General features: G+C 38.6%; 1 protein-coding gene across 3 annotated transcripts; it reads right to left on the bottom strand.

The window, feature by feature from the left end:
* Positions 1-274: 274 nt before the first annotated feature.
* Positions 275-23,566, bottom strand: COQ3 (coenzyme Q3, methyltransferase). Of its 3 annotated transcripts, none has more exons than XM_059177022.1 (7): positions 23,365-23,566; positions 18,600-18,717; positions 15,836-15,988; positions 14,084-14,183; positions 12,800-13,042; positions 2,586-2,745; positions 275-1,158 (listed from the first exon to the last, which is right to left on the bottom strand). In XM_059177022.1, the coding sequence occupies exons 1-7, from the start codon at positions 23,471-23,473 to the stop codon at positions 938-940; spliced, it is 1,104 nt and encodes a 367-aa protein (XP_059033005.1). In that variant the 5' UTR covers positions 23,474-23,566; the 3' UTR covers positions 275-937. The 3 variants fall into 3 exon arrangements, with proteins under 3 accessions (XP_059033005.1, XP_059033007.1, XP_059033006.1); XM_059177024.1 differs by having other exon boundaries at positions 23,436-23,454; XM_059177023.1 differs by lacking the exon at positions 23,365-23,566 and adding an exon at positions 22,969-23,265.
* Positions 23,567-24,586: the final 1,020 nt, after the last annotated feature.

Here is a 24,586-nt window from a genome sequence, read left to right as displayed (position 1 = left end):
TGTTTGCCTACAGAGCTAACTCTAACAGACACTGACAAGGGAATATAGCAAACATGAGTGTAAAAGGGAAAAATGATAAGAAATAAACAGCTGACCTTCAACCTGGTCACATGTATTCAATCCATGTTTGTTTGTCACACTGGGTCAACAAACAATGTTGTCTCTCTAGAGAGCATCTGGACTTTCAGAAAAAGCCAGGGATTCACATACTTCAAGGAGCATAAAAGTACATTTCAAGTCAGAGCCTTCAATTAAAAAAATGTTAGCCGAAGAAGAAATTTCCATAACTGAATTTTTAATTGAGTTTAAGAAAGTCCTTTCTACTTAAAAAAAAAAAAAAGTCACAATAAAACATTTATGGAACTGTATAGAAGTATGCCAGACATTATCCGGACTTCTTGATTTTAATGTCTGAATCCAAATGCAGTATATATTTAACAATCCATTTGCTTTCCAACAAACTAAAATTTAAAGGAAAAAATGTGTTTTATCCTCCCATATATAAGTGGAATAAAACTGTATTTGGTTTTCATATGTCAGAAGCATAACTGCCTTTAGCTAAAACCCGATAAAGAACATAGATAATGCAGATTCCTCTAAATGAAAACCCATTTCAACATATACCTATGTGCACACACGCTGGATGAATGTATATAATCCGTCAAGTTAAGTCAAGTGTATATACCCTATTTATAAAACAAAGGCTGAGGAATTTAAATGCCTACATTACACAATACCTTGCCAAAAGTTTTTAACTACAGAATCATCCTTTGAAAGCGGCCATTAGAGGAAACAATCAAAACTTTTATCCAAGGTTTTAGCCCTCTTTGTTGACTTTCTTTTCTTCACAATCCACTCACAAAAGACAAAGTGTGTATTTTCACATATGTAAACATAAGACTTTCAAGCCATATTATACACAGTCCTTCGAAGCCATTCATTTCTTCAGCTCTTCCTGCACACCGGGTTTGATGGAGTCTTTATCATGGAGCTCCTCTGTTTTCCCCGTGAAAACAAACCCAGCAGGCACCGGGGGCTCCTGTCTCATGGATTTCACAGCATGAGCTGCATAGTTCAGGCTTGTATTTTCACTCCAGTGCCAGTAACCTGAGAAGGGGTTGTAGAGCATTCCTGCCACAGTGTGAACTGACAGACCGTCTGAAAAAAACAATCAGAAAGAGTAGATTTTGTTAAGTAATTACTTTCCAAATGCCAAGACTCTAACGTGACTCTACATTTAATACAGGATTCCTGTCTCAGGGCACCTGGGTGGCTCAGTCATTAGGTGTCTGCCTTTGGCTCAGGTCATGATCCCAGGGTTCTGGGATCGAGCCCATATCGGGCTCCCTGCTCAGTGGGAGGCCTGCTTCTCCCTCTCCCAGCTCCCCTTGCTTGTGTTCCCTCTCTCGCTATGTCTCTATCAAATAAATAAATAAAATTAAAAAAAAAAAAAAGATTCCTGACTCGATGGGAAAAAAGTACTGTGTAACCAAATACATATCATTCTCTACTATAGCACAGAAAAGAAACTCTAAATCAAATTGCTTGGGTTCAACCCCCGACCTGGCACCTATTAGATGGTGATCAGAGTCAAGTCACTTAACCTTTCTGAATCTCAATGTTCTTACACATACAGAACATACAGTCCTAGAGTTGTTAGAATTAGAGATATGTGTTTAAAGTAGTACAATGCTTGGAATTTGGTAAGAACTTAGTAAACATAAGCTTTTATTAGGAAATATCTGCCCCCCCAAAATATTTAAATCTGAAAAAATAAATATTTAAATCTGAAAAAAAGAGAGACTATCTGCCAACAAGTGATCACATTCTGTTTTCAGCAATATCACTTGCAGAAATCTTCAGAACCTCCTCCATCGCCTTGGATCGATACTACTTCAATACTCCAAATCAAGTTTACTGATATACTGTGATGTGAAAAAAAAGCCTGAGACACACATGAGTTAAGTACTCAGCAGGAGTACCAAACCAACTACATGTTATGACCTGAGAGGAATTCACCACATAAATCAAGAGCTCACAACGTGTGAAGCAGAGGCAGGCACTGCGGGGAGTACAAAAAGGAGACAGTCTGGCCTCCACAGAGCTGACAGACCAGAAAGGGCTTAAAAACACCAAAAAACCGTAATATAAGACGTGCTCTAAGTAGCATAAAATACATAAAAAGTGACAAGGAAGTTCAAAGGGTACCTGAGTACGGAGCAATCAGAAAAAACAATACGTAGGATAAGCTGATATTGCAGGCCTCCACAGGACCAAGTGGGGATGTGTAAGTGACATACACATTTGCACCTCCTCCTTAAGCAAATGAGGACTAAGCAGCCCAACAGTATTCATGATCATGTGTGATTTGCATGGCCCTGGGTTAGGTGCCACAGGTGAGAGAGAGAAGTGGTATCTAATACCCACGCCTAACTTCAAGGAGTTTATAATCTACTTGAGAGATGAAACCAACATCTAGAAAATAGTGGCCCATTTAATTAAGTGCCAGGTTGTGTGATCAATGATTGTAGATACATTAAACGTTCAGTAAGGCTGTGAAAACTGGAAACCTTCTTAATACTTACTTGATTCCAGAATGCTCTCTAGCTTTTCGGGTGAAACGAACTTCTCCCATGTATGAGTACCTTTTGGTACAATACCTGCAATTTGCTCTGAAAAGACAATTCCCAAGGCATAAGACAGCTGTGTTTTGTTGATTGTAGTAATGAATAAAGAACCACCAAACTAAAAAAAAAAAAAAAAAGAAAGAAAGAAAAAAGAACCATACAGATAGAAGAAACATTTTAGATGTCAGGAGTATCAGGTAAAGGCTTGGCTTCCCCCACCCTCCTCCTTCCTTCCAAATAATTTAAGTGCAATTAAGATACATGAATATAAATAAAGTATAGTTTATCAAAATAGTTTTTTTTTTCTTTTGGGAAATTAATTACTAAAGGCAATCTACTACAGGGGCCCCTGGATGGCTCTGTGGGTTAAGACTCTGCCTTCCGCTCAGGTCATGATCTCAGGGTCCTGGGATCAAGCCACGCATCTCTGCTCTCTGGCTCTCTGCTCAGCGGGGAGCCTGGTTCCCCCTCTGTCTCTGCCTGCCGCTCTGCCTACTTGTTATCTCTCTCTGTCAAATAAATAAATAATCTTAAAAAAATAAATAAATAATCTTAAAAAAAAGCTTATGTTTACTAAGTTTTTACCAAATTCCAGTTGTAAGCAACAGTGCTTACAACTGTTAAACTCATACTACTGTGACATACTATAAACTTGCTTTTGCACATATCAGATACATAACAGATACTTTATAATAAAAATATAGAAATGGGATCAGACTACTCCTCCTTGTTACATGTCCACATTTCCAATCTGACATGTGTTGACACTGTTTTCTTTCTGGGTGCGAGCCTGTCTGACTTGTTCTGTGCGGCATACAGTGCCACATCTTGTGCTAATCACTGTTGTCTGAAAAAAACATTAATGGTTGTGGTTAGAATGTTTTTTTATTTTGTTTTGATTTCATTAGTATAAACAATATGAAGAGATCAAGATAAGCACTTACATGAATACAAACCATCTGTGAGACCGTTTATTTATTTATTGAAAAATATTTTATTTATTTATTTGACAGAGAGCGAGTGAGCTACAGAGGGAACACAAGCAGGAGGAATGGGAGTGGGAGAAGCAGGCTTCCTGTTCAATCCCAGGACCTGAGACCATGACCTGAGTCGAAGGCAGATGCTTAACAACTGAGCCACCCAGGCGCCCTTGTGAGACTCTTTAGTCTGCCATGTCTTTTTTTAAGATTTATTTATTTATTTGAGAAAGAGTGCACATGCACGAGCACTAGCACTAGTTGGGGGAAAGGTAGAGGGGAAGAGAGAGAGAGAGAATTTTCCAGCAGATTCCCCAAAGTTCGGAGCCAGTGGTGGAGCTTGATCTCATGACCCTGAGATCATGACCCAAGTGGAAACCAAGAGCTGGACAATGCAACGAACTGATCCACCCCAGATGCCCCTAGTCTGACATTTTTTGGTGGCTACATTCATGGTGTTTCCTATATTTACTCCCACATATGGCAAAGATTAATGTCTCCTTCCTCTTCTACACATTCTCATCGGCCTTATGGGGATAAAATTGCTTAAGAGTCCTTTTAGTAATTGCACACACACGTGTTTATGTGTGTAGGGAGAGAGAAACTATATCTCAAATACCACCCCAAAACCAAAAAGAAAGATGAGACCCTGAAATACTGCAATGTGCCATTAAATTAAAAACTGAAATATAAGGTATTATTTTGTGATACACTGTAACTTTTCTAAAACTCTAGTGTTCTAAAATCTTATTAAGAATCAGTTACATGTCAATTATATCTCAATAGAGCTTGGGGAAAAAAATCACTTATGGGTATCTCATCTATGTCCTACAAAATTTAAGGAAACACTGGTGAGCAACGGTCATTTTCTTAATAGGCTTTCCATCGATGCAAAAATTAGTTTCAAATTCCACAATGCCACACACATTCCTAATATGTGTGAAAGAACCTCCATTCATATATACTGACACACAACACAAAGAGTAAAAATTAAGGAGTTTTGTTTGGCAAATAGAAGATAAGCCTAATAAAACTCATTTAAAAGGAAACACCAAGGGGCACCTGAATGGCTCAGTGGGTTAAGCCTCAGCCTTCAGCTCAGGTCATGATCTCAGCGTCCTGGGATCAAACCCCTCGGCAGGCTCTCTGCTCAGCAGGGAGCCTGCTTCCCCTCTTTCTCTGCCTGCCTCTCTGCCTACTTGTGATCTCTCTCTGTCAAATAAATAAATAAAATCTTAAAAAAAAAAAAAGGAAAAAAGAAACACCAAGACACTGTTATAGACTTAAAGGAGACTAAGGAGACATGACAACTAAATTCAATGTAGAATCCAGGGTTGGATCCTAAACAGAAAAATGACATTAGTGGAAATACTGATGAAATTTAACCAGGTCTGTAGTATAGTGAATAGCATAATGTCAATGTTAATTTCTCAGTTTTAAGAAATGCACAATGGGTTACGTACAGGGCTAGGACTATGAGGAGACAAGTGAGATGCTTAAGGAACAAAACCGAGGGAAGCACTCACTTTCCGGACTGTGTAAATGCATGGTTGGCACCTAAGCCTGAGTGTCTCCTTCAGGTTTGTGCCATACCTGCCTCATTTGCCTCACCCTAGTTCCTATCTTTACTATGTGAAACGTTAACAATAGGAGAAACTGGGGGAAGGCCAGGTGGGAACATTCTGTACTATCTTTGTAATCTTCTCTAAAACTAAACTTATGTAAAAAGAAAAAGTATTTTTTTTTTTTAAGATTCCATTTATTTATTTGACAGAGAGATCACAAGTAGGCAGAGAAGCAGGCAGAGAGGGAGGAGTAAGCAGGCTTCCTGCTGAGCAGAGAGCCCGATGCGGGGCTCGATCCCAGGACCCTGAGATCATGACCTGAGCCAAAGACAGAGGCTTAACCCACTGAGCCACCTAGGCACCCCAGAAAAAGTATTTCTAAAAAGCTCTATTTAAATCAGGGCCAAACATTTCATTCTTCTTGCTCTTGATCTTTGGGTGTTACCTCTACATTAACAACACAGTCAATACGGTAATAACGATAACAACAACAATAATACTCTAGGAGATTTATTTAAAAAAAAATTAGAACCACTTTCAGAGGACTAAGTCTATAATATAATGGGAAGAACGAGACTTGAAATTAAAAGATGTGACCCTAAGCCCACTTAAGTGCCTCTAGTGAACTTTGACATAAAGACCAAGTGAACGCTGGATTCTTGTGGAAGACGGTAGAGTTGGAGCTCACATCCTCCCATGGACACACCAAGGCAACAACTACATATAATTGTTGGCTGAATGAAGACTGGCAGAAAAGCTCTTCCACAGCTGAAGACATAAAGAAAAAGCCACATGGAGAAAGGTAGGAGGGGCAGAGATGCGGCAGGGAACCAAACTCCTGACACAGCAACCTATAATTGGGAGGGCTATCACAGGCACAGAAGTCTACCAGAGGAGCCAGGGGCTCAAGCCCCACCTTGGGCCCCCCCTGGTCCCAGGGACCTACACTGGGAAGATGAGCCCTCATACTGCCTGGCTTTGAAATTCAGAAGGTTTAACTTTTCAGAGAGCCGGAAGGCTACTGGATACCAAGACTCTGCTCTTAAAGGGCAAGCACAATACCTCATTCAGGCTGACACCCAGCACAGAGAAAGCAGTTTAAAAAGTGCCATGGAGATTTACTGACTAACTTTAGGGCATGTGTTGGAAAGTCAGGAATCTGCAAGAGCCTTCTTCAGCCATGTAAATACTGAAAGACGTCACTTTTCTTGTCCTTCTTCAGCCTAGTTGGTCAGATTTGTGGGAATTAGTTCTGACATTCTCCATCTATCTTGCTAACACCACTCACCCTGTCCTGGCATTCCCCTGTAGATCTACCTGCCCTGGAAATTGCCCCTCTAAAGCAAATCTGCCACACCCAACAGGCAGGCTTGGTCAGGATCAGCATTCCCCCGAAGCAACTACCACACACACAACTGCCCACCACACCTAGTGGCAGCCCTAGCCAGGACTCCGGCCTCTCCAAAGCAACTCCTTCCTTGGAGAGAGGATGGGCAGCCCCACACACCAGCACGTGGGCAGCAGTTGCAGCTGAGCCACTCTGACAGTATGGCTGGGAACAAGGTACACCAGTATACCTGCAGAAGTCACAGCGGGGCTGAAGGTCAGCCCTGCCTACCAGCGTGTGTCCAGTCACAACAGGAGGACACACACCGCCCATACAGGGGACACCAGCAGGATGTCTGGTTCTGGTGACTGGGAAGATGGCACCCTAGGGCCCCACATGGTGCCTCCTGACACCAGGCCACTACTTTTAAGACCAAGATATGTAGCTGACATACATGGAAACAAAAACAGAAAATGGGGAGATAGAGGAATATGTTCCAAATGAAAGAACAAGCTAAAATTTTAGCAACAAACAAACAAAAACAAAAAACCACACACACACAAAATAAACAAAATGGAAATAAGCAATCTACCTGATAAGGAGCTCAAAGTAATGGTAATAAAGATGCTCACCAGATTTGAGAAGAGTGGATGAACTCAGTTAAGAGTTCAAATCAAGAAAGAGACAGAACATATAAAAAAGAACAAATAGGACAGAAGAATACAATAATTGAAATGAAAAAATATATGAGGGAATCAACAGCAAATTAGAAGATGCAGAAGAATAGATCAGCAATTGGGAATACAGGATACTAGAAAGCACCTAAGTTGAAGAGAGGAGAGGGGAGGGGAGACTCTAACACCTATTCCACTTACATTATTGGTTAAGTCATCCAGACAGAAAATCAGTAAGGAAATAGTTGCTTTGATTGACATATTAGACCAGACAGACTTAACAGGGAGATACAGAACATTTACATAAAAACAGCAGAATATATATTCAAGTACACAAGGAACATTCTTCAGGATGAAACTTGTTAGGCCAAAAAACAAGAATCAATAATTTATTTTAAGATTCTATTTATTTATTTGAGAGAGATCACAAATGCGCAAGCCAGGGCTTGGGGGAGGGGCAGGAAGAGAGGGAGAAGCAGACTTCCTCCTGAGCAGAGAGCCCCACAAGGGGCTTGATCCCAAGACCCCTGAGACCATTACTTTAGCCAAAGGGAAATGCTTAACAGATGAAGCCACCCAAGTGCCCCAAGATTCCATACATTTCAGAATACTGAAATATCAAACATCTTTTCTGACCATAACAGAATGAAACTAAAAATCAATTATAAGAAAAAAAACTGGAAAAAATGTGGAATCTAAATAACATGCAACTAAACAACTAATGGGTCAACAAAGAAATCAGAGCAAATTAAAAGAGACATATGAAAATGGAAACACAATGGTTCAAAATCTTTGGCATGCGGTAAAAGCAGTTTTAAGAGGGAAGTTTTATGACAATGGCTTACCTCAAAGAAGCAAGAAAAATTTCAAACAAGACAACCTAATCATATACCTAAAGGAAACAGGAAAAGAATAAACAAAGCCTAAAGTCAGTAGAAGGAGGAAAATAATAAAGATCAGACCAGAAATAAATTAGAGACTAAGAAACAAGAGAAAAAAATCAATGAAACTACAGGTGTTTCTTTGAAAAGACAAACTAAATTGATAAACCTTTACCCAGACTCACCAAGAAAAAAAGAGGGCCCAGATAAATGAAGGGGGGAAAGTTATAACAAGCAACACAGAAATAGAAAGGATTATAAGAGACCACTATGAAAAATTAAATGCCAACAAACTGGACAACCCCACAGAAATGGATCAATACTAGAAGTGCACAATATTCTAAGACTGAATCATGAAGAAATAGAAAATCTGAACATTACCAATTATTGGTAACATTTGAATTAGTAATCAAAAAAACCCCAATTGGGGTGCCTGGGTGGCTCAGGGGGTGAAGCCTCTGCCTTCAGCTCAGGTCATGATCTCAGGGTCCTGGGATCAAGCCCCACACTGGGCTCTCTGCTCAGTGGGAAGCCTGCTTCCCTTTCTCTCTCTGCCTGCCTCTCTGCCTACTTGTGATCTCTCTCTCTGGGTCAAATAAACAAATAAATAGATAATCTTAAAAAAAAAAAAAAAACAAAACCAAAATCCTCAATAAACAAAAGTCCAGGATCAGACGGCTTTACAGGTGAATTCTACCAAATCTTTAAAAAGTTACAACCTATCTTTTTCAAACTATCCCAAAAGTAGAAGAATAAATGCTTCCAAATTCCTTGAAAAGGGGCAGCATTACCCTGATACCAAAACCAGAAAAAACACTGCTAGAAAATTATAAACCAATATCCCAATAACTAAATTCAAGAATTCTTTAAAAGGACCATTCACTAGAATCAAGTGGCATATATTTCAGGGATGCAAGAATAGTTCAGTATCTGCAAATGAACAAAAGTGTTACAAGACATTAATGAAAGAAGGACAAAAATCACATGACCATCTCAATAGATCCAGGAAAAGTATTTGACCAAATTCAACATCTGCCCGTGGTGAAAACTCTCAACAAAGTGGGTAAAGAGGGAAATACCTCAACGGAATAAAGGCCATAGATGAAAAACCCACAGCTAACATCATACTCAATGGTGGAAAACTATAAGCTTTTCTTCTAAGATCAGGAACGAAATACATTCAGTAAAGATACAGGATACAAAATTAATACCCAGAAATGTTGCATTTCTATACACTAATAATGAGCTAGCAGAAAGAGAAATTAAGAAAATAACTCCCATTTATAATCTTATCAACAAGAAGAATTAAATACCTAGGATTAAAGTTAACCAAGGAGGTAAAAGACCTAAACTCTGAATACTATAAGACACTGACGAAAGAAATTGAAGATGACACAAATAAATGGAAAGATATACCATACTTAATGGATGGGAAGAATACTGTTAAAATGTCTACACTATAGAGTCAATGCAATCTCTAACACATTGCAATAGTATTTGTTACAGAACTAGAAGAAATAATTCTAAAATTTGTATGGAACCCCAAAAGATCCCAAATCTTGAGAAAGAATTAATTTGGAAGTATCACATCCAAAATCCAAGATTTTGTAGTTTGTACTACAAACTACAGTAATTAAAACAGTGAGGTACAGGTATAAAAATAGATCAATAAAACAGAATGGAAAGCCCAAAAATAAACCCACGCTTATATGGTCAATTAATCTACAACAAAGGAGGTAAGATATACAATGGAAAATGGTGTAGGGAAAATTAGATGGCTACATGTAAAAGAATGAAACTGGACCACTTTCTTACACTATATATAAAAATAAACTCAGAATGGATTAAAGACCTAAATCTCAGACCTGAAACCATAAGCATCCTAAAAGAAAACATAGGCAGCTATCCCTTGGGCACCAGCCTTAGCAATATTTCTCTGGATCTGTTTCCTCAGACAAGAGAAATGAAAGCAACAATAAACAACTATGACTACATCAAACCAAAAACCTTTTGCACAGCGAGGGAAACCATCAACAAAACAAAAAGGCCAACATACTAAATGGAAAACAATACTTGCAAATGATATAATTGATAAGAAGTTAATCTGCAAAATATATAAAGAACTACAACAACACACACAAAAAAATCTGATTAAAAAATGGCCAGAGGACCTGAACAGACATTTTCCAAAGAAGACATACAGATGACCACCCGACCCATGAGAAAATGCTTAACATCACTAATCATCAGAGAAATACAAATCAAAACCAAAATGAGATTTCATCTCACACCTGTCAGAATGGCTAGTATCAAAAAGACAAGAGATAACAAGTGAGGATGCGGAGGAAAAGGAATCCGTGTGCACTCTCGGCGAGAATGTTAATTGGTACAGCCACTATGAAAAACAATATGGAGGTTCCTCAAAAAAATTAAAGTAGAAATACCACAGAATCCAACAATTCCACTTTTGGGTATTTACCTGAAGAAAATAAACATTAATCTGAAAAGATATGTACCTCATGGGGGGCTGTAATATATATATACACACATACATATCTCTATGTTTACTGCAGCATTATGTACAATAGCCAAGACATGGAAGCAACCTAGGTGTCCATCAGTACATGAATAAAGATATGGTATATACAGACAATGGAATATTAGCTATAAAGAAAGAATGAGATCTTAACATTTGCAACAAGGATGAACATAGAGGGTATTATGCGAAGTGAAAGAAGTCAGACAGAAAAAGACAAGTATCAAATGACTGTACTTCCATGTAAAATTAAAAAAAAAAAAATCAACAAACAAAAACTAGAAACACACGGGGTGCCTGGGTGGCTCAGTGGGTTAAAGCCTCTGCCTTCGGCTCAGGTCACGATCCCAGAATCCTGGGATTGAGCCCCGCATTGGGCTCTCTGCTCAGCGGGAAGCCTGCTTCTCTTCCTCTCTCTCTCTGCCTGCCTCTCTGCCTATTTGTGATCTCTGTCTGTCAAATAAATAAATTTAAAAAAAAAAGAAAGAAAGAAAAAAAAACTAGAAACACTCATAAATACAGAAAACAAACTGGGGTTGCCAGAAGACAGGAGGGTAAGAGATAGGCAAAATAGGTAAAAAGGATTAAAAGGTATAAATTTCCAGTTTTAGAACAAGTCATGAAGATGAAAAATACAGCACAGAGCATGTACTCAGTAATATTGTAATAACTTTATAGTGACAGATGAGGTAAATAGACTTATTGTGGTGAGCATTTCATAATTCTATAATTGTCAAATCACTGCTGTACGTCTGAAAGTCATACAATAGTGTATGTCAACTATACCTCAATTTAAAAAAAAAAAACAAAACGGGTGCCTGCATGGCGCAGTCAGTTAAGAGTCTGACTCTTGGTTTCAGCTCAGGTCATGATCTCGGTGTTGTGAGATGGAGCCCCATGCGGGGCTCCCTGCTCAGTGAGGAATCTGCTTAAGACTTTCTCTCCCTCTCCCTCCACACCCAACCTCTAAAATAAATGTCTAAGTCTTATTTTTTTTTTTTTTAAGATTTTGTTTATTTATTTAACAGACAGAGATCACAAGTAGGCAGAGAGAGAGAGGAATGGAAGCAGGTTCCCCATTGAGCAGAGAGCTTGATGCGGGGCTTGATCCCCAGACCCTGGGATCATGACCTGAGCCGAAGGCAGAGGCTTAACCCACTGAGCCACCCAGGCATCCCATAAAATAAATATATAAGTCTTTAAAAAAAAAAAAAAAAAGGCCAAGTGACCTTTGACATCTCTCAAATCCTGATCTCCTTTGGGCCAAGTTGGTCACAACACTACCTGCTTACCCTCCTCCTCTGGTTGTAGGGAAAATCAGTAAGATCATATATATGAAATATTCCCCTATGAGCTGAAAACTGTTAAAAATATTATATACAGAGTTATTTAAGAAATGCTACCTAAGTCAATTTATACAAATTAATAAAAATTTTAATTGTTTTTTTAAGTATCAATCCAAATCAATTTCTTTTTTTTTTTTTAAGATTTTTTATTTATTTATTTGACAGACAGAGATCACAAGTAGGCAGAGAGGCAGGCAGAGAGGGAGGAGGAAGCAGGCTTTCAGCAGAGCAGGGAGCCCAATGCAGGGCTCAATCCCAGGACCCTGGGATCATGACCTGAGCCAAAGGCAGAGGTTTTAACCCACTGAGCCACCCAGGTGCCCCCCAAATCAATTTCTTTGTAATTGTCATTCGATATTTATTAGCTATTTAATCCAGAGTTCACCAATGGGAAAAAAAAACCTTTAAATCTATTGTTTATAATTATGCTCAGGACCAACACTTTTCAAACTTCTTGGATATCAAGATACTGTATCAAGAAAACCCCAGGGGGCGCCTAGGTGGCTCAGTGGCTTAAAGCCTCTGCCTTCAGCTCAGGTCATGATCTCAGGGTCCTGGGATCGAGCCCCGCATTGGGCTCTCTGCTCAGCAGGGAGCCTGCTTCCTCCTCTCTCTCTCTCTCTCTGCCTGCCTCTCCACCTACTTGTGATCTCTGTCAAATAAATAAATAAAATATTTTTAAAAAAAAAGAAAAGAAAAGAAAACCCCAGGACTGAGTGCAATCTGAGAAGCAGAAATAATCCCTAGCAGAGATGTTATCCCCTAATCCTAGTTTACTGATTGCAAGTATTATGAAATACTTATTGCTGTGGATACATACACACACTCAGAAGAAAAAAACAAACAAGTAAACCAGTAAGTCTTACTTTTAACACTTGATAGCAGCATTGTATAAATGTTTCTAGATCAATCACATGTTCTATAACTTCAGAAGCTACAACAGCATCAAATGTTTCAGCAGTCTCTTCCACAATCTCTTCCAGGGAACACGCTCTGTACTCTATCCTCTTTTCTAGGACTGGATCAAATGATTTATGGTGCTGTGCTGTTTTAATGTTCTCATCCACAGGATCGATTCCAATAACTGAAGCTCCAAGCCGCCCTAGAGGCTAATAGGATAAAAAAATTGTTATCCTCGGGGCACTTGGGTGGCTCAGTGGGTTAAGCTGCTGCCTTCGGCTCAGGTCATGATCTCAGGGTCCTGGGATCGAGTCCCACGTCGGACTCTCTGCTCAGTGGGGAGCCTGCTTCCTCCTCTCTCTCTCTCTCTGCCTGCCTCTCTGCCTACTTGTGATCTCTCTGTCAAATAAATAAATTAAAAAAAAAATTGTTATCCTCAAGAAGAAAACAGAATACATGTTAGCAATAAAGAGCTTATTAAAAAGGAAACAAGATTAATAATGAGAGGATAATTATTGAATACTTATTGGGTACACTGAAGTTCATTATATCATTTCCTCTAGTTTGTACACATTTTACAATTACCATAATAAAAACTTAAGAGTGAACAATAATCACAACAAAAAATTTATGAAGAACTATTTGAAAGAGTTCTATATTTTATAGGTACACTCACACACACACAATAGAGTATTAACATCTCTGAAGTGCACGAAAGTTACCATGCATTTATTGAAAGAAGACTATAAAACAGAGCTGCAGAGCATAAATATACTACAAGTGGAGGCAAATATTTTTTGCGTAAGATGAATGAGTATTTTTCTAAGTACTCTAAAGTACCTATGCCAGGGAGAACACCACAAGCAGACAGTACTCGGTTAGGTTTTCGTACTGAAGCAAGTGCAAAAGAATGGCTTATCAGTGCATTTAAACCAGTGAAAACTGCCCAATCTCTTAGAAGAGACAACAAAATTTTCAGAGATATTTCAAAGACCAGGGCCCAATTTTGTATAAAAACAAAAAACACCAAAAAAAATCCTCTATAATTTTCTAAAATATTTATATATTTTCTTAAGAAAGTAAAAGGCATTTATTAGTTTTATGCTGGTAAAAATATTAAGAAGAACATTAGGCATTTTTTTTTTTTTAAATAAACACTACTACTTGTTAAAAGGATAAATGAGTCATAGGCCTACTTTTTCAAAATTTTTTTCATGGTTAAAAATGGAGGAAAGATGTAAACCACTTACTTCAGTTAACAATCCACCACCACAGCCAACATCAAGAATCTTCATCCCAGACAAAGGTTTTCCGGGCTGGTGATGAGCAACTGTTTTTAAAAGATTGTCTCTTTTTTAAAAATCCAAAACATACAAAAACAAATTATTAATTTTGTCAATAAAATCTTAAACGTGTATAATTTTTGAGGATATATTAAACTCTCATTTTAAAATGGATTATTGCTATTATTGATATTTGGGGGTAAACAGCTCTTTTCTTTTCAGCATTAAAGACTTTTTTAACAATCAAAAGCAGGAAGGAGGTTTTAAGTAAAGCTTCTAAAATAAACTAGTAATAATTATATGTTAACTATTACTTCAGTAATAATCTAAAGAAAAACTTTAAAAACAATCTAGTTTAGATTCATCTAATTTTATTTGCTTAAGATATCATGTTAGCTGGGCGCCTGGGTGGCTCAGTGGGTTAAGCTGCTGCCTTAGGCTCAGGTCATGATCTCAGGGTCCTGGGATCGAGTCCCATATCGGGCTCTCTGCTCAGCACGGAGCCTGCTTCCTCCTCTCTCTCTCTGCCTGCCTCTCTGCCTACTTGTGATCTCTCTCTCTGTCAAATAAATAAATAAAATCTTTAAAAAAAAAAAAAAAGATATCATGTTAGCTAAGGAATCTCTTAGCTACATTGTCAGTACTTGATAGACACATTTCATGTCAGCAACAAATAAGTTATTTTACATGGCTTAGAAGAAGCATACTGGAGATCTATATTTTCAGATTTTGCCTAGATTCCCTTCTAAATTGATTCTCTTTTGATCTTCTAAGTTAGTGGTGTTTTCATGATCATGTAAATAGGCATCCAAATCAAGTTAACTTAATTCTAAGATAATCATAGTAACACTCTACCACATATATAAAGATAAGCACACACATATACACCCAGACATATATACCTAACAGCACTGTATACTACACTTTTAAGTTGAACTGTATATGAATTTTAATTATATTTATATTAAAATAAACGTTATATGGGGGCACCTGGGTGGCTCAGTCAGGTAAGCATCTGCTTCAGCTCAGGTCATGATCCCAGGGTCCTAGAATTGAGCCCCATGTTGGGGAGCCTGCTTCTTCCCCTCACACCCATGCTCGCTCTCTCTCTCAAATAAACAAAATCTTTAAAAAGCAACAAAAATAAAATAAATGTTATATATAATAAGGATACTTAAGGATATATTTTGTTTGTTTCTGTAGGCTCCATACCCAACATGGGGCTTGAATTTATGACCCTGAGATTAAGACCTGCATGCTCTAGTGACTGAACCAGCAGGTCCCTCTTTATCAAGACTGCCTAAAGGTCAAAGTGGGTATGAAATGACCTCGATGCCATAGGATCCTAGGTCCTTTTCATAAGAATTTAGTTCTAAGTAACCTGAAATTGTCCAAAAATGCTTCAAATCAGTTAATAAAAGCAGCCTAGATTTTGAATAACGTTATTTAAAAATTAATGGCTCAAACAATGGACACTGAAAATTTTCTAATTTTTTTTTTTAATTTTTATTTTAAGGAGGCTTCACATTCAATGTGAAGTAGAGTCCCATGCTCTACTGACTGAGCCAGCCAGCTGCCCCAGAATCTCTCTAATTTCTAAAGCAAACTTAAAATGCAGCATTTTGAACTGAGGTATAAATCTAGAGAAAAATAAACTCAAAAGAAGATAAATTATTGAAGAGTTACATTTAAAAATATCTAGAGTTTCTGGAATGTTACCTAATGAATGGCACCCTCAGGTCATTCATAGAATGAAGAGGTGCGTACACTCCTTGTTCATCCCACCACCTATGAGCCAGGGCCACGAATGTTTTTATCTCACTGCTGTCTACAGTGGTTTGAGAAGTACCGTACAGTCTCGTCCAAGGGTACCTAAGGGATCAAAAGGAAGAGCCAGGCAAGAAGAGACATTTTAAAAAATGTAACATAGAGGGCGCCTGGGTGGCTCAGTGGGTTGGGCCGCTGCCTTCGGCTCAGGTCATGATCTCAGGGTCCTGGGATCGAGTCCCGCATCGGGCTCTCTGCTCAGCAGGGAGCCTGCTTCCTCCTCTCTCCTCTGCCTGCCTCTCTGCCTGCCTCTCTGCCTACTTGTGATCTCTCTCTGTCAAATAAATAAAAAAAAAAAAAAAAAAAAAAAAAAATCTTTAAAAAATGTAACATAGAATCTATTTATGTAGAAAGATATTCTAATTTATAATTTATTAGATTCTAAATGAGTGGCTCATTTTTGATGCTTTAAAACCAGGTTTTCATAATCACACTGCAAATATATATATTCACAGCAGGAACAGAGTTCCATTAACAAAGTTAATTTGCTTTCAAAGTAAATTGCAACAGAAATGGGATGTTACAAGACTTGGCCTTCTGGGTCACATCTAATAGGAATGAAGATAATAACATAATAATAGGAACAGTAGTAGTAGAAGTAGAAATAGTAATAGTAACCACTTATTGTGCACTTACTAAATGTGGTACTATTTAAGAACTCCATATATGTCATGTGTCATCTTATTTAATTGTTCTGGCAACTCTGTGAAGAAGGTTATATCACAATCCCTATTACACAAGTAAAAAAAGTGAGACTTAGATTAAGTAAATGGTAGAACCAGGATTTGAACCCAAGTGCTCCCATCTTCTCTTCATTTCTACTACTATCATGCTAGTCTAAGCTACCATCATCTTTTGGTTAAACTATTTATTGCACTAGCCTTCTAATTAGTCTGCATGCTTCCTACCTCATCTCCCTTCAATCTCTTCCCTACAATGCATCCACAGTGTCCCAAAATATAAATATGATCATGCTATTTTCCCACTTGAAATACTTCCATGGTTTCTCAGTGATATTGGGGAAAAAACTCAAAATCCTTAGCATGGCCTACAATGCTCTGAATTACTTGGTCCCCAATTTCTTCCCTCCTCAAATGTACTTTTTAACTACTCTCCTCATCCTCCCCATTCCAGCCCCACAGGCCTTCTCTCGGTTCTTTGCACTGACCCCATGCCCTTTTCTCAGGAACTTTGTACAGGTTGTTTCTTCTACCTGGACCATTCTTCTCACATTCCCTTCCCTCCTCTGCACACATAATTCAGTGCCATCAAAGAAGTCTTCCCTGACTCTCAAAACTGGGTTATAGTCCCTTATTTTAATTCCCATATAACCTTGCATTTCTTCATGGAACAATGTGACAATTTGATCATGTCTCCCCACTAAACACTATGAGGGCAGGGTATAGACTGTTATTTACCATTTTATTCCTAGTGACTAGCACAGTTCCTAGAACACAGTTGGTACTCGGGAAATGTGTCAAATGAATAATCTAATAAAGAAGGCCCTGGGTGCCTGGGTGGCTCAGTGGGTTAAGCCTCTGCCTTCAGCTCAGGTCATGATCTCAGGGTCCTGGGATCGAGGCCCATGTCAGGCTCTCTGCTCAGTAGGGAGCCTGCTTCCCCCTCTCTCTCTGTCTGCCTCTCTGCCTACTTGTGACCTCTCTCTGTGTCAAATAAATAAATAAATAAATAAATCTTAAAAAAAAAAAAAAAAACGCACAGAAAAGTATATAATTCACCTAATTTAAAAAAAAAAATCAAATGGGATCAAACAGGAACCAAACAGATCAGACATTATACCAAATTCCATGTGAAAGTATACCACAGGAAAACCCTCCAGAAGTTCTTAGGTAAAAAAAGAATAAGGTCGTTACATTAGGATAGGTAACACCATTCAAATTTTTAGTGTGTTTTTCTTAGCTACATAGAGTACATTCTACATTGATGACTTATGATCCTTTTAAGAGTTAAATATCATACTTCTTTAATATTATCTTATGAATATTACCATCTTTTTCTGTGCTTCATGCAAAGCCTCAATAATCAATGACTAATATACAATAGGTAACAATAGGTGGGTGCTCAGCTGACTACCAGTGATTTCACATACACTCAATTTTACAGGAGCTAGCTTATTTATAAGAAGTAGAGCAAGCACTTAGAAGACAAAGTTCATACATTAACTCTACGCAATATTTTTCACAAGTTAGAAATTAGTTTATAAACTACAACTACAGGAAGATATTACTTTGATTCAATCTTACCACCTAGAATTGTATAGTTAATTACCTTATCACATTTATGCTGTACCCAAATCAGTTATGATTTTAAGCACTGCATTATTTGTGTCTTGTCACAAGTGTGGAAGCAAAAAGGATTTCTCCAGGTAATACAGTCTTACATTAAAAATAAAAGCTACCTTTGAATATAGATAAAGGGTATGCAAGAGATGTATATTGTATTATAACTTTTCTGTAGGTTTGAAACTTTCCAGATATAAAAGTTGTTGGAAGAGTAAGAATATTTAGATAAATAAAAAGATACCTTAATCAAAGCACATAAGCTATTTCATACTAGCAGTGTTTATTAAACATAATGAATACTAGATTATGATTATAATTATGTAAATACTTGCCACAGTAATGAATAAACTTACCTGTAAATTTTCATTCTACTCAAGCAGGCAAAAGTTATTCTATAGGATTTGAACCACATCATGCTGTATTCACTGAAAACCCACGGGTTAGTTTGTGGAGTCCAACTGAACTGATTCTCTGAATAAATTGAAAACGACATTATTAAGTAATCTCCGTGTCCAACGTGGGGTTCAAATTCACAACCCCAAGATCAAAAGTCACATGTTCTAACCAACTGAGTCAGTCAGGTTCCTCTGGAAATAAAAATTAAATGTCTAGAGAAAACTGCACAGTATAAATCCTTCATACGTATATACTTGAAGAAACTATTTTACATGGCAATCTCATATTACAATTGATAAACAAAAGGGTTTTCCCCTTACTTTTGGATTTATACTAAAATATAAAATAAATATCCTCCATTCTGCCAATTAACTCTAATCAAATATCTGAAATTTTAATTGGCAAAAATAAGTAATGTATATGTAAAAGTTTTTCATACCATTAGTTACTGTACCAATATTATTCTGCATAATTATAAGAAATGAGATTTAAAATAAAACTATGTGAACTTTTAACCTAGGATGATATTAATTCTGAGATTATTTGTCAAAACAAGTTCAAATTCTGTCACATAAGCTACTTGAAATGGATTTATACATAGACTTAAAACCCTTTCCAAAAGAAAAACCTGCATGTACACGTGTGTGTGTGTGTGTGTATACATAGTATCCTAAAATAATCACTCATCCAGTCTACATGTTCAAACTTACATAGAGACCTGTTTTGTGAACTAGTTACTCTGCAGCAGAACATTCAATTGTTCAATAAATACTTAGACAAAGTAGACCTTAGAGCAAAGAAAATACTACGGACATTATAAAGGTCACCCAACGGATTTTTTGACTCTGGTTGAAAAGCAGTCCAATGAAGGAAAAGTAGTCTTTTCAATAATGGTGCTGAAACAATTGGATACCAATAGACCAGAAAATAAAACTTAAACCTAAATCTCACATCTTATACAAAAATGAACTTAAAATAGATCATTGATCTAAATGCAAAACCATAATACTTTTAGAAGAAATTATCACAGATATTCATGACTTAGGGTTTGGCACAGAGTTCTTCTTACATCTGACACCAAAAGCACAATCCAAAATAGAAGATATTGATTAATTTGGACTTAGACTTGAAACCTTTCATCCTGCAAAAGACTCTGTTAAGAAGAAGAAAAGACAAATCATAGATGGGGAAGAAATATTTGCAAAACACATAACCCACAAAGGACTTCTATATCTGGATTAAATGAGGATATTCTTTAAACTCAACAGTAAAACCCAACTCCCAGAAAACAACAAACCAAGCAACCCAATTATACGATGGGTCTGGTTCTTATAAAACGGGTATAGAAAGACATGAACAGACAATTCATCAAAGAGGGTATACAGATGCAAATAAGCACATGAAGAGATATAAAATATCAATAACCATTAGGAGAATACAAATGAAAGCCACTACATACCTATCAAGTTGGCAAAATGAATTTAGTATAATGAATTCCATAGGTGATTTCATATATTTCAGAGAGTACTTTTAGGTGAAATCCCAAGAACGACTGTGTTAAATGGCAGGTGAATTTATAAATTTGTAATTGCCACTCACAGATGTTGAACCAGTTCCCAACCCCATGGGTAAAACCAGTTTCTAGTGCAGGCTTCCCCACACCAATAATACACTGACAGTCACTCATGCAGTGTATTATCAATTTTTTTTTTGTTTTTGATAATCCAATAGGTGAACATGGGATCTCAGTGTTGTCTGAGTTTATCATAAGTGTGGTTAAGTGTCCTTTCTTAACTTAATGGTGATATGGTCTGAATGTCTGTGTCCTCCCCAAATTTATTCTTTGAAGTCCTAACCCCTAAAGGGATGATATTAGAAGGTGGGGCCTTTGGGAGGTGATGAGATCATGAGAGTAGAGCCCTCGTGACTGGTGTAGCGACTTTATAAAAGACCCCAAAGAGCAAGTTTGCCTCTTCTACCATGAGAGGACAAAGCAAGAAGGCTCCATCCATGGACCAGAAATGGGCTTTTACCAGCACTGAATCTTGGATTTCCCAGTCTCCAGAACTGTAAGAAATAGACTTGTTTATAAACCACCCAGTCTGTGGTATGTTGCTACAGTAGTCAAATGGACTAAGACAAATGGTCATTTATATTTCAAGGCTTGTCTTTTCATAGTCTCTGAATATTTTTCTCTTGAGCTTTTTATGTTTTTTAAATTTTGTTTTGTTTTTCAGTAGGATCTTCACAGTCTGGCCCAAGGCCATTTCAAAATTCACACACACACACACACACACACACGTTTGTGTTCCTAGGCCTTTGCTCATGTTACTCTCTCTTCCACCATTTCCACCTATACTACATTTAAGACCTAGTTCAAATACCACCTTCCTTATGACTTCAGGTAGATAAAGGAAGTGTTATTGGAGAATTATGTAAACTGTGATATGTAGATAAAAAATCTAAGTTATTATTATGAAACTGCACATGAGATTTTAAAAGTCTCTGCTCTGTACTCAGTAATGACCCTTATCATCCCTACTCCTCCTCTACTTCTGTAAAATTAGCCCCCAGTTACCACTATTAACAGAATTCCCAAGAGCTTTAAAAACCACCACACGACAACTGAGAGAAACTAATTGAGTTTGTATTAATAAATAGAATCCTACCGACTCCTTCTCTACTTTGAAGTGTGATCATTTTGGTATATGAGATTTTAAAGACATAGAGGAAAACTTCATTTAACGCTCATTTATCCAGAGCCTATAATGTACCATGCCAACAGTGAACAAAACCTCTACTCTACCAATACCTTGGTTCCAGCAATCATCATTTACTGTCGAGATGACTCTTAAGGCCTCCCTGAGCCTAGTCTTTCCTGCCACCATTCCACTTTCCACACAGCTGCCAAGTGTTCTTTCTTAAATACAGGTCGGATTATATTGTTCCTTCAGTAATTTCCCTCTGTCCTCAAGGTAAAGTCACTCTCAGGAGTACAGGTAGCCTTTCACAGACTTGTCATGGCCTAAAAAGTCTGTCTCATCCCTTGCCAGTCTCTGTCCTCACTTCCAGCCTTCCTTTTCAAGGAACACTTTGCACTTTCCCAGAAATCTCACAGATATTCAAGTTAGTCCTTTGGCCATTCCAATGACTTCCAAAACTGCCCAACTCCCTCAAGACAGCTTCCTAAATACTTTGTTCAAAAACTTTCCCTGAGGGACGCCTGGGTGGCTCAGTTGGTTGGGCAGCTGCCTTCGGCTCAGGTCATGATCCCAGCGTCCTGGGATCGAGTCCCACATCAGGCTCCTTGCTCGGCAGGGAGCCTGCTTCTCCCTCTGCCTCTGCCTGCCATTCTGTCTGCCTGTGCTCGCTCTCTTTCCCTCTCTCTGACAAATAAATAAAATCTTTAAAAAAAAAAAAAAAAAAAAAACTTTCCCTGATCTTAAATATGTATTAGACACTCCTTCTATACTCAGTCCCAAAATCTGAAAATATTTGTATTTTTCTAAATTTCTGATTATAAGACATGTTTGCTGAAAAAATAAATTCCAAAAATATATAATGATAAAGCGATGGATAACCACCTCCACCACATATCATCACTGCTAAAATTTCTATGTCTTTCTGTTCTCTCATATAGCTCCATATATAGATCTAAAATCATAATACATACTGATTTGTAACTTACTTTCTTAATGCAGTACCTGAATCATTTTTCCAAGGAGGCACACACTGATTTAAATCATTTTTATTGGCTGCACTATTCTTCATTGCATTAGAGCACCAACTTATCAACTCTATGGTGGACCTCCAAGTTTCCTGTTTCACCTATTATATCCTAATTTCAGTTTGAACATTTTTTAAAGAGACCTCTGAGGTGTCCTTCATTAGAAAATTCCCAGTGCCTAGGTGGCTCGGTTGGGTGTCCGACTCTTGGTTTAGACTCAGGTCGTGATCTCCAGGTCTCCGGATCAAGCTCTGCCCAACAACGGGCTCAGAGTGGGGTCGGCCTGAATTCTCTCTCCCTACGCGCCCCCGCCCTTATAGGCTGGCTCTCCTTCTCTAAAAATAAATAAATCTTAAAAACAAACAAACTCCCAGGGCCTGGCACACAGCATTTGTTAAGTGAGTTTCATATAAAGGGTAAACTTAACTTTCTGGTTAATCAAACTGTCTTCTGCAAGTCTCAGGTTCAGTGAGTTATTTCCTTGATCTTATTTGCAAGAGTTTGCTGAATTAAACCAAAACAAGTAGAATGGTTGCCTTAAATTCTTTCTGAAAAAAAGAAGATACGTGCAAACCAAACAAATGCAACGCTATCAAGACCTCGGGGACCGCAGCCGAGTCCTCCGCGGCGGCTGGGGAAGAAAGCACACGACCTTCCGACTCCGGCAGGCACAGAGTGGTCGCCGGCGGCAAGGACTCAACCCAAACGGTCTCTGGATACACGGCGACGGCCGGCCGGGAGACTGCGCGCTCCGCGGCCGGGGCCACTCGTCCCCAGTCCCAGTCTCCGGGAACGCGGGGCGAGACTCGAGAGCCCAGGCCGGGAGCTTACTCGACAGCGAGGGACCGGACCGAAGGCGGACTTGCGCGGACCCCGCGCGCAGCTCAGGACAGCCCGCCGCCCTCTGCCGCGCCTGCGCAAAACGGCGCCCCCCCCCCCCCCGGTGGGTTCCGTGAGGAACCTTCACAGTGCCAACGTGGTTAGGCGACACTCACCTGCCGAACTGCTTAAGCGAGCACCCTCAGCCCGTGTACCCCAACACCTAGATCTAAGCCCTCCTACAAACCGATTCCCGCAGGAGCTCAGCTTGCGGCCTCCCCACATCGTGAAAGGATCCACCTCCTTTCCGGTCCCTCCAGCAAAAGATCCCCAACAGAAAGGTTCCGAGATCCACTCTCACACTGTCGAGAACCAGTCTACTCACGGCTGCATTAATGGGGGTTACTAGCGTGGGACTAGACTCTTCACGCTCAACACCCGTCAAACTACGCATGCAACTATGTTTGCTAAAAGAGAACTTCAAGTCTCTATTATAGCCTATTTCTGTATGACCACCTCAAACCTCACGGCCAACATAGTCCTGGATCCTCTCACTTCATTCAATGTAAACGAGCTTTTATTCTCATGTAACTATTTCGTATTTAACAGAAATCTCCCACATTTATACTCCTGTATGCCACTGACCCTTAGAATCACAAATGCATGGAAGCACTTCTTTCCTAAAGGTAGAATTTTTTCCCCTTTCAAGGAACTCAAATGTCAGGGGGATAGAAGTCTAAACTGAAAATTCAGTTTCTCCAAGTGACCTCATACTTTATGTAGTTAGACTCTAGCCAGACAAACTTCACTGAAAACTAAAGCGGTATTAACACTTTACTTCTAAATGTATAGAAGCCTTTCCTTGAATAAGAGCAATGATACATTTTGAAGATTAAAGGCAAAAAAATCGTACATTTTCAACAGGCACGGTCATATTGGTAAAGGGTTCTTTGAATTAGTGAAATTTAATGCTCAGTAATAGTCTTTCACTTAGGGCCTCTTTGTAAAATATTGACCTCCTCCTAACAGTGGCTGCAGACTTTTTTTTTTTTTTTAAAGATTTTATTTATTTATTTGACAGAGAGAAATCACAAGTAGATGGAGAGGCAGGCAGAGAGAGAGGGAAGCAGGCTCCCCGCCGAGCAGAGAGCCCGATATGGGACTCGATCCCAGGACCCTGAGATCATAACCCGAGCCAAAGGCAGAGGCTTAACCCACTGAGCCACCCAGGCACCCGGGCTGCAATTTTTTTAATGTCCTTTCAGAGTTCCTCTCTCAGGACACACAGCATCTCTCCAAACAAAGGCACAAAGCTCTGAGACAGAAGGACATTTAGCATGTGTTGTACTTATTAGAATGACAAATCCAAGGAAAAAGCAGAGTGCAAGTATGATTAAA

Source organism: Mustela lutreola, chromosome 6 (assembly GCF_030435805.1).
Source record: "Mustela lutreola isolate mMusLut2 chromosome 6, mMusLut2.pri, whole genome shotgun sequence".
Classification (NCBI taxonomy): Eukaryota; Metazoa; Chordata; class Mammalia; order Carnivora; family Mustelidae; genus Mustela; species Mustela lutreola.
The sequence above is the reverse complement of the archived record's forward strand: the minus strand, read 5'-3'. Positions and strand labels throughout refer to the sequence as shown.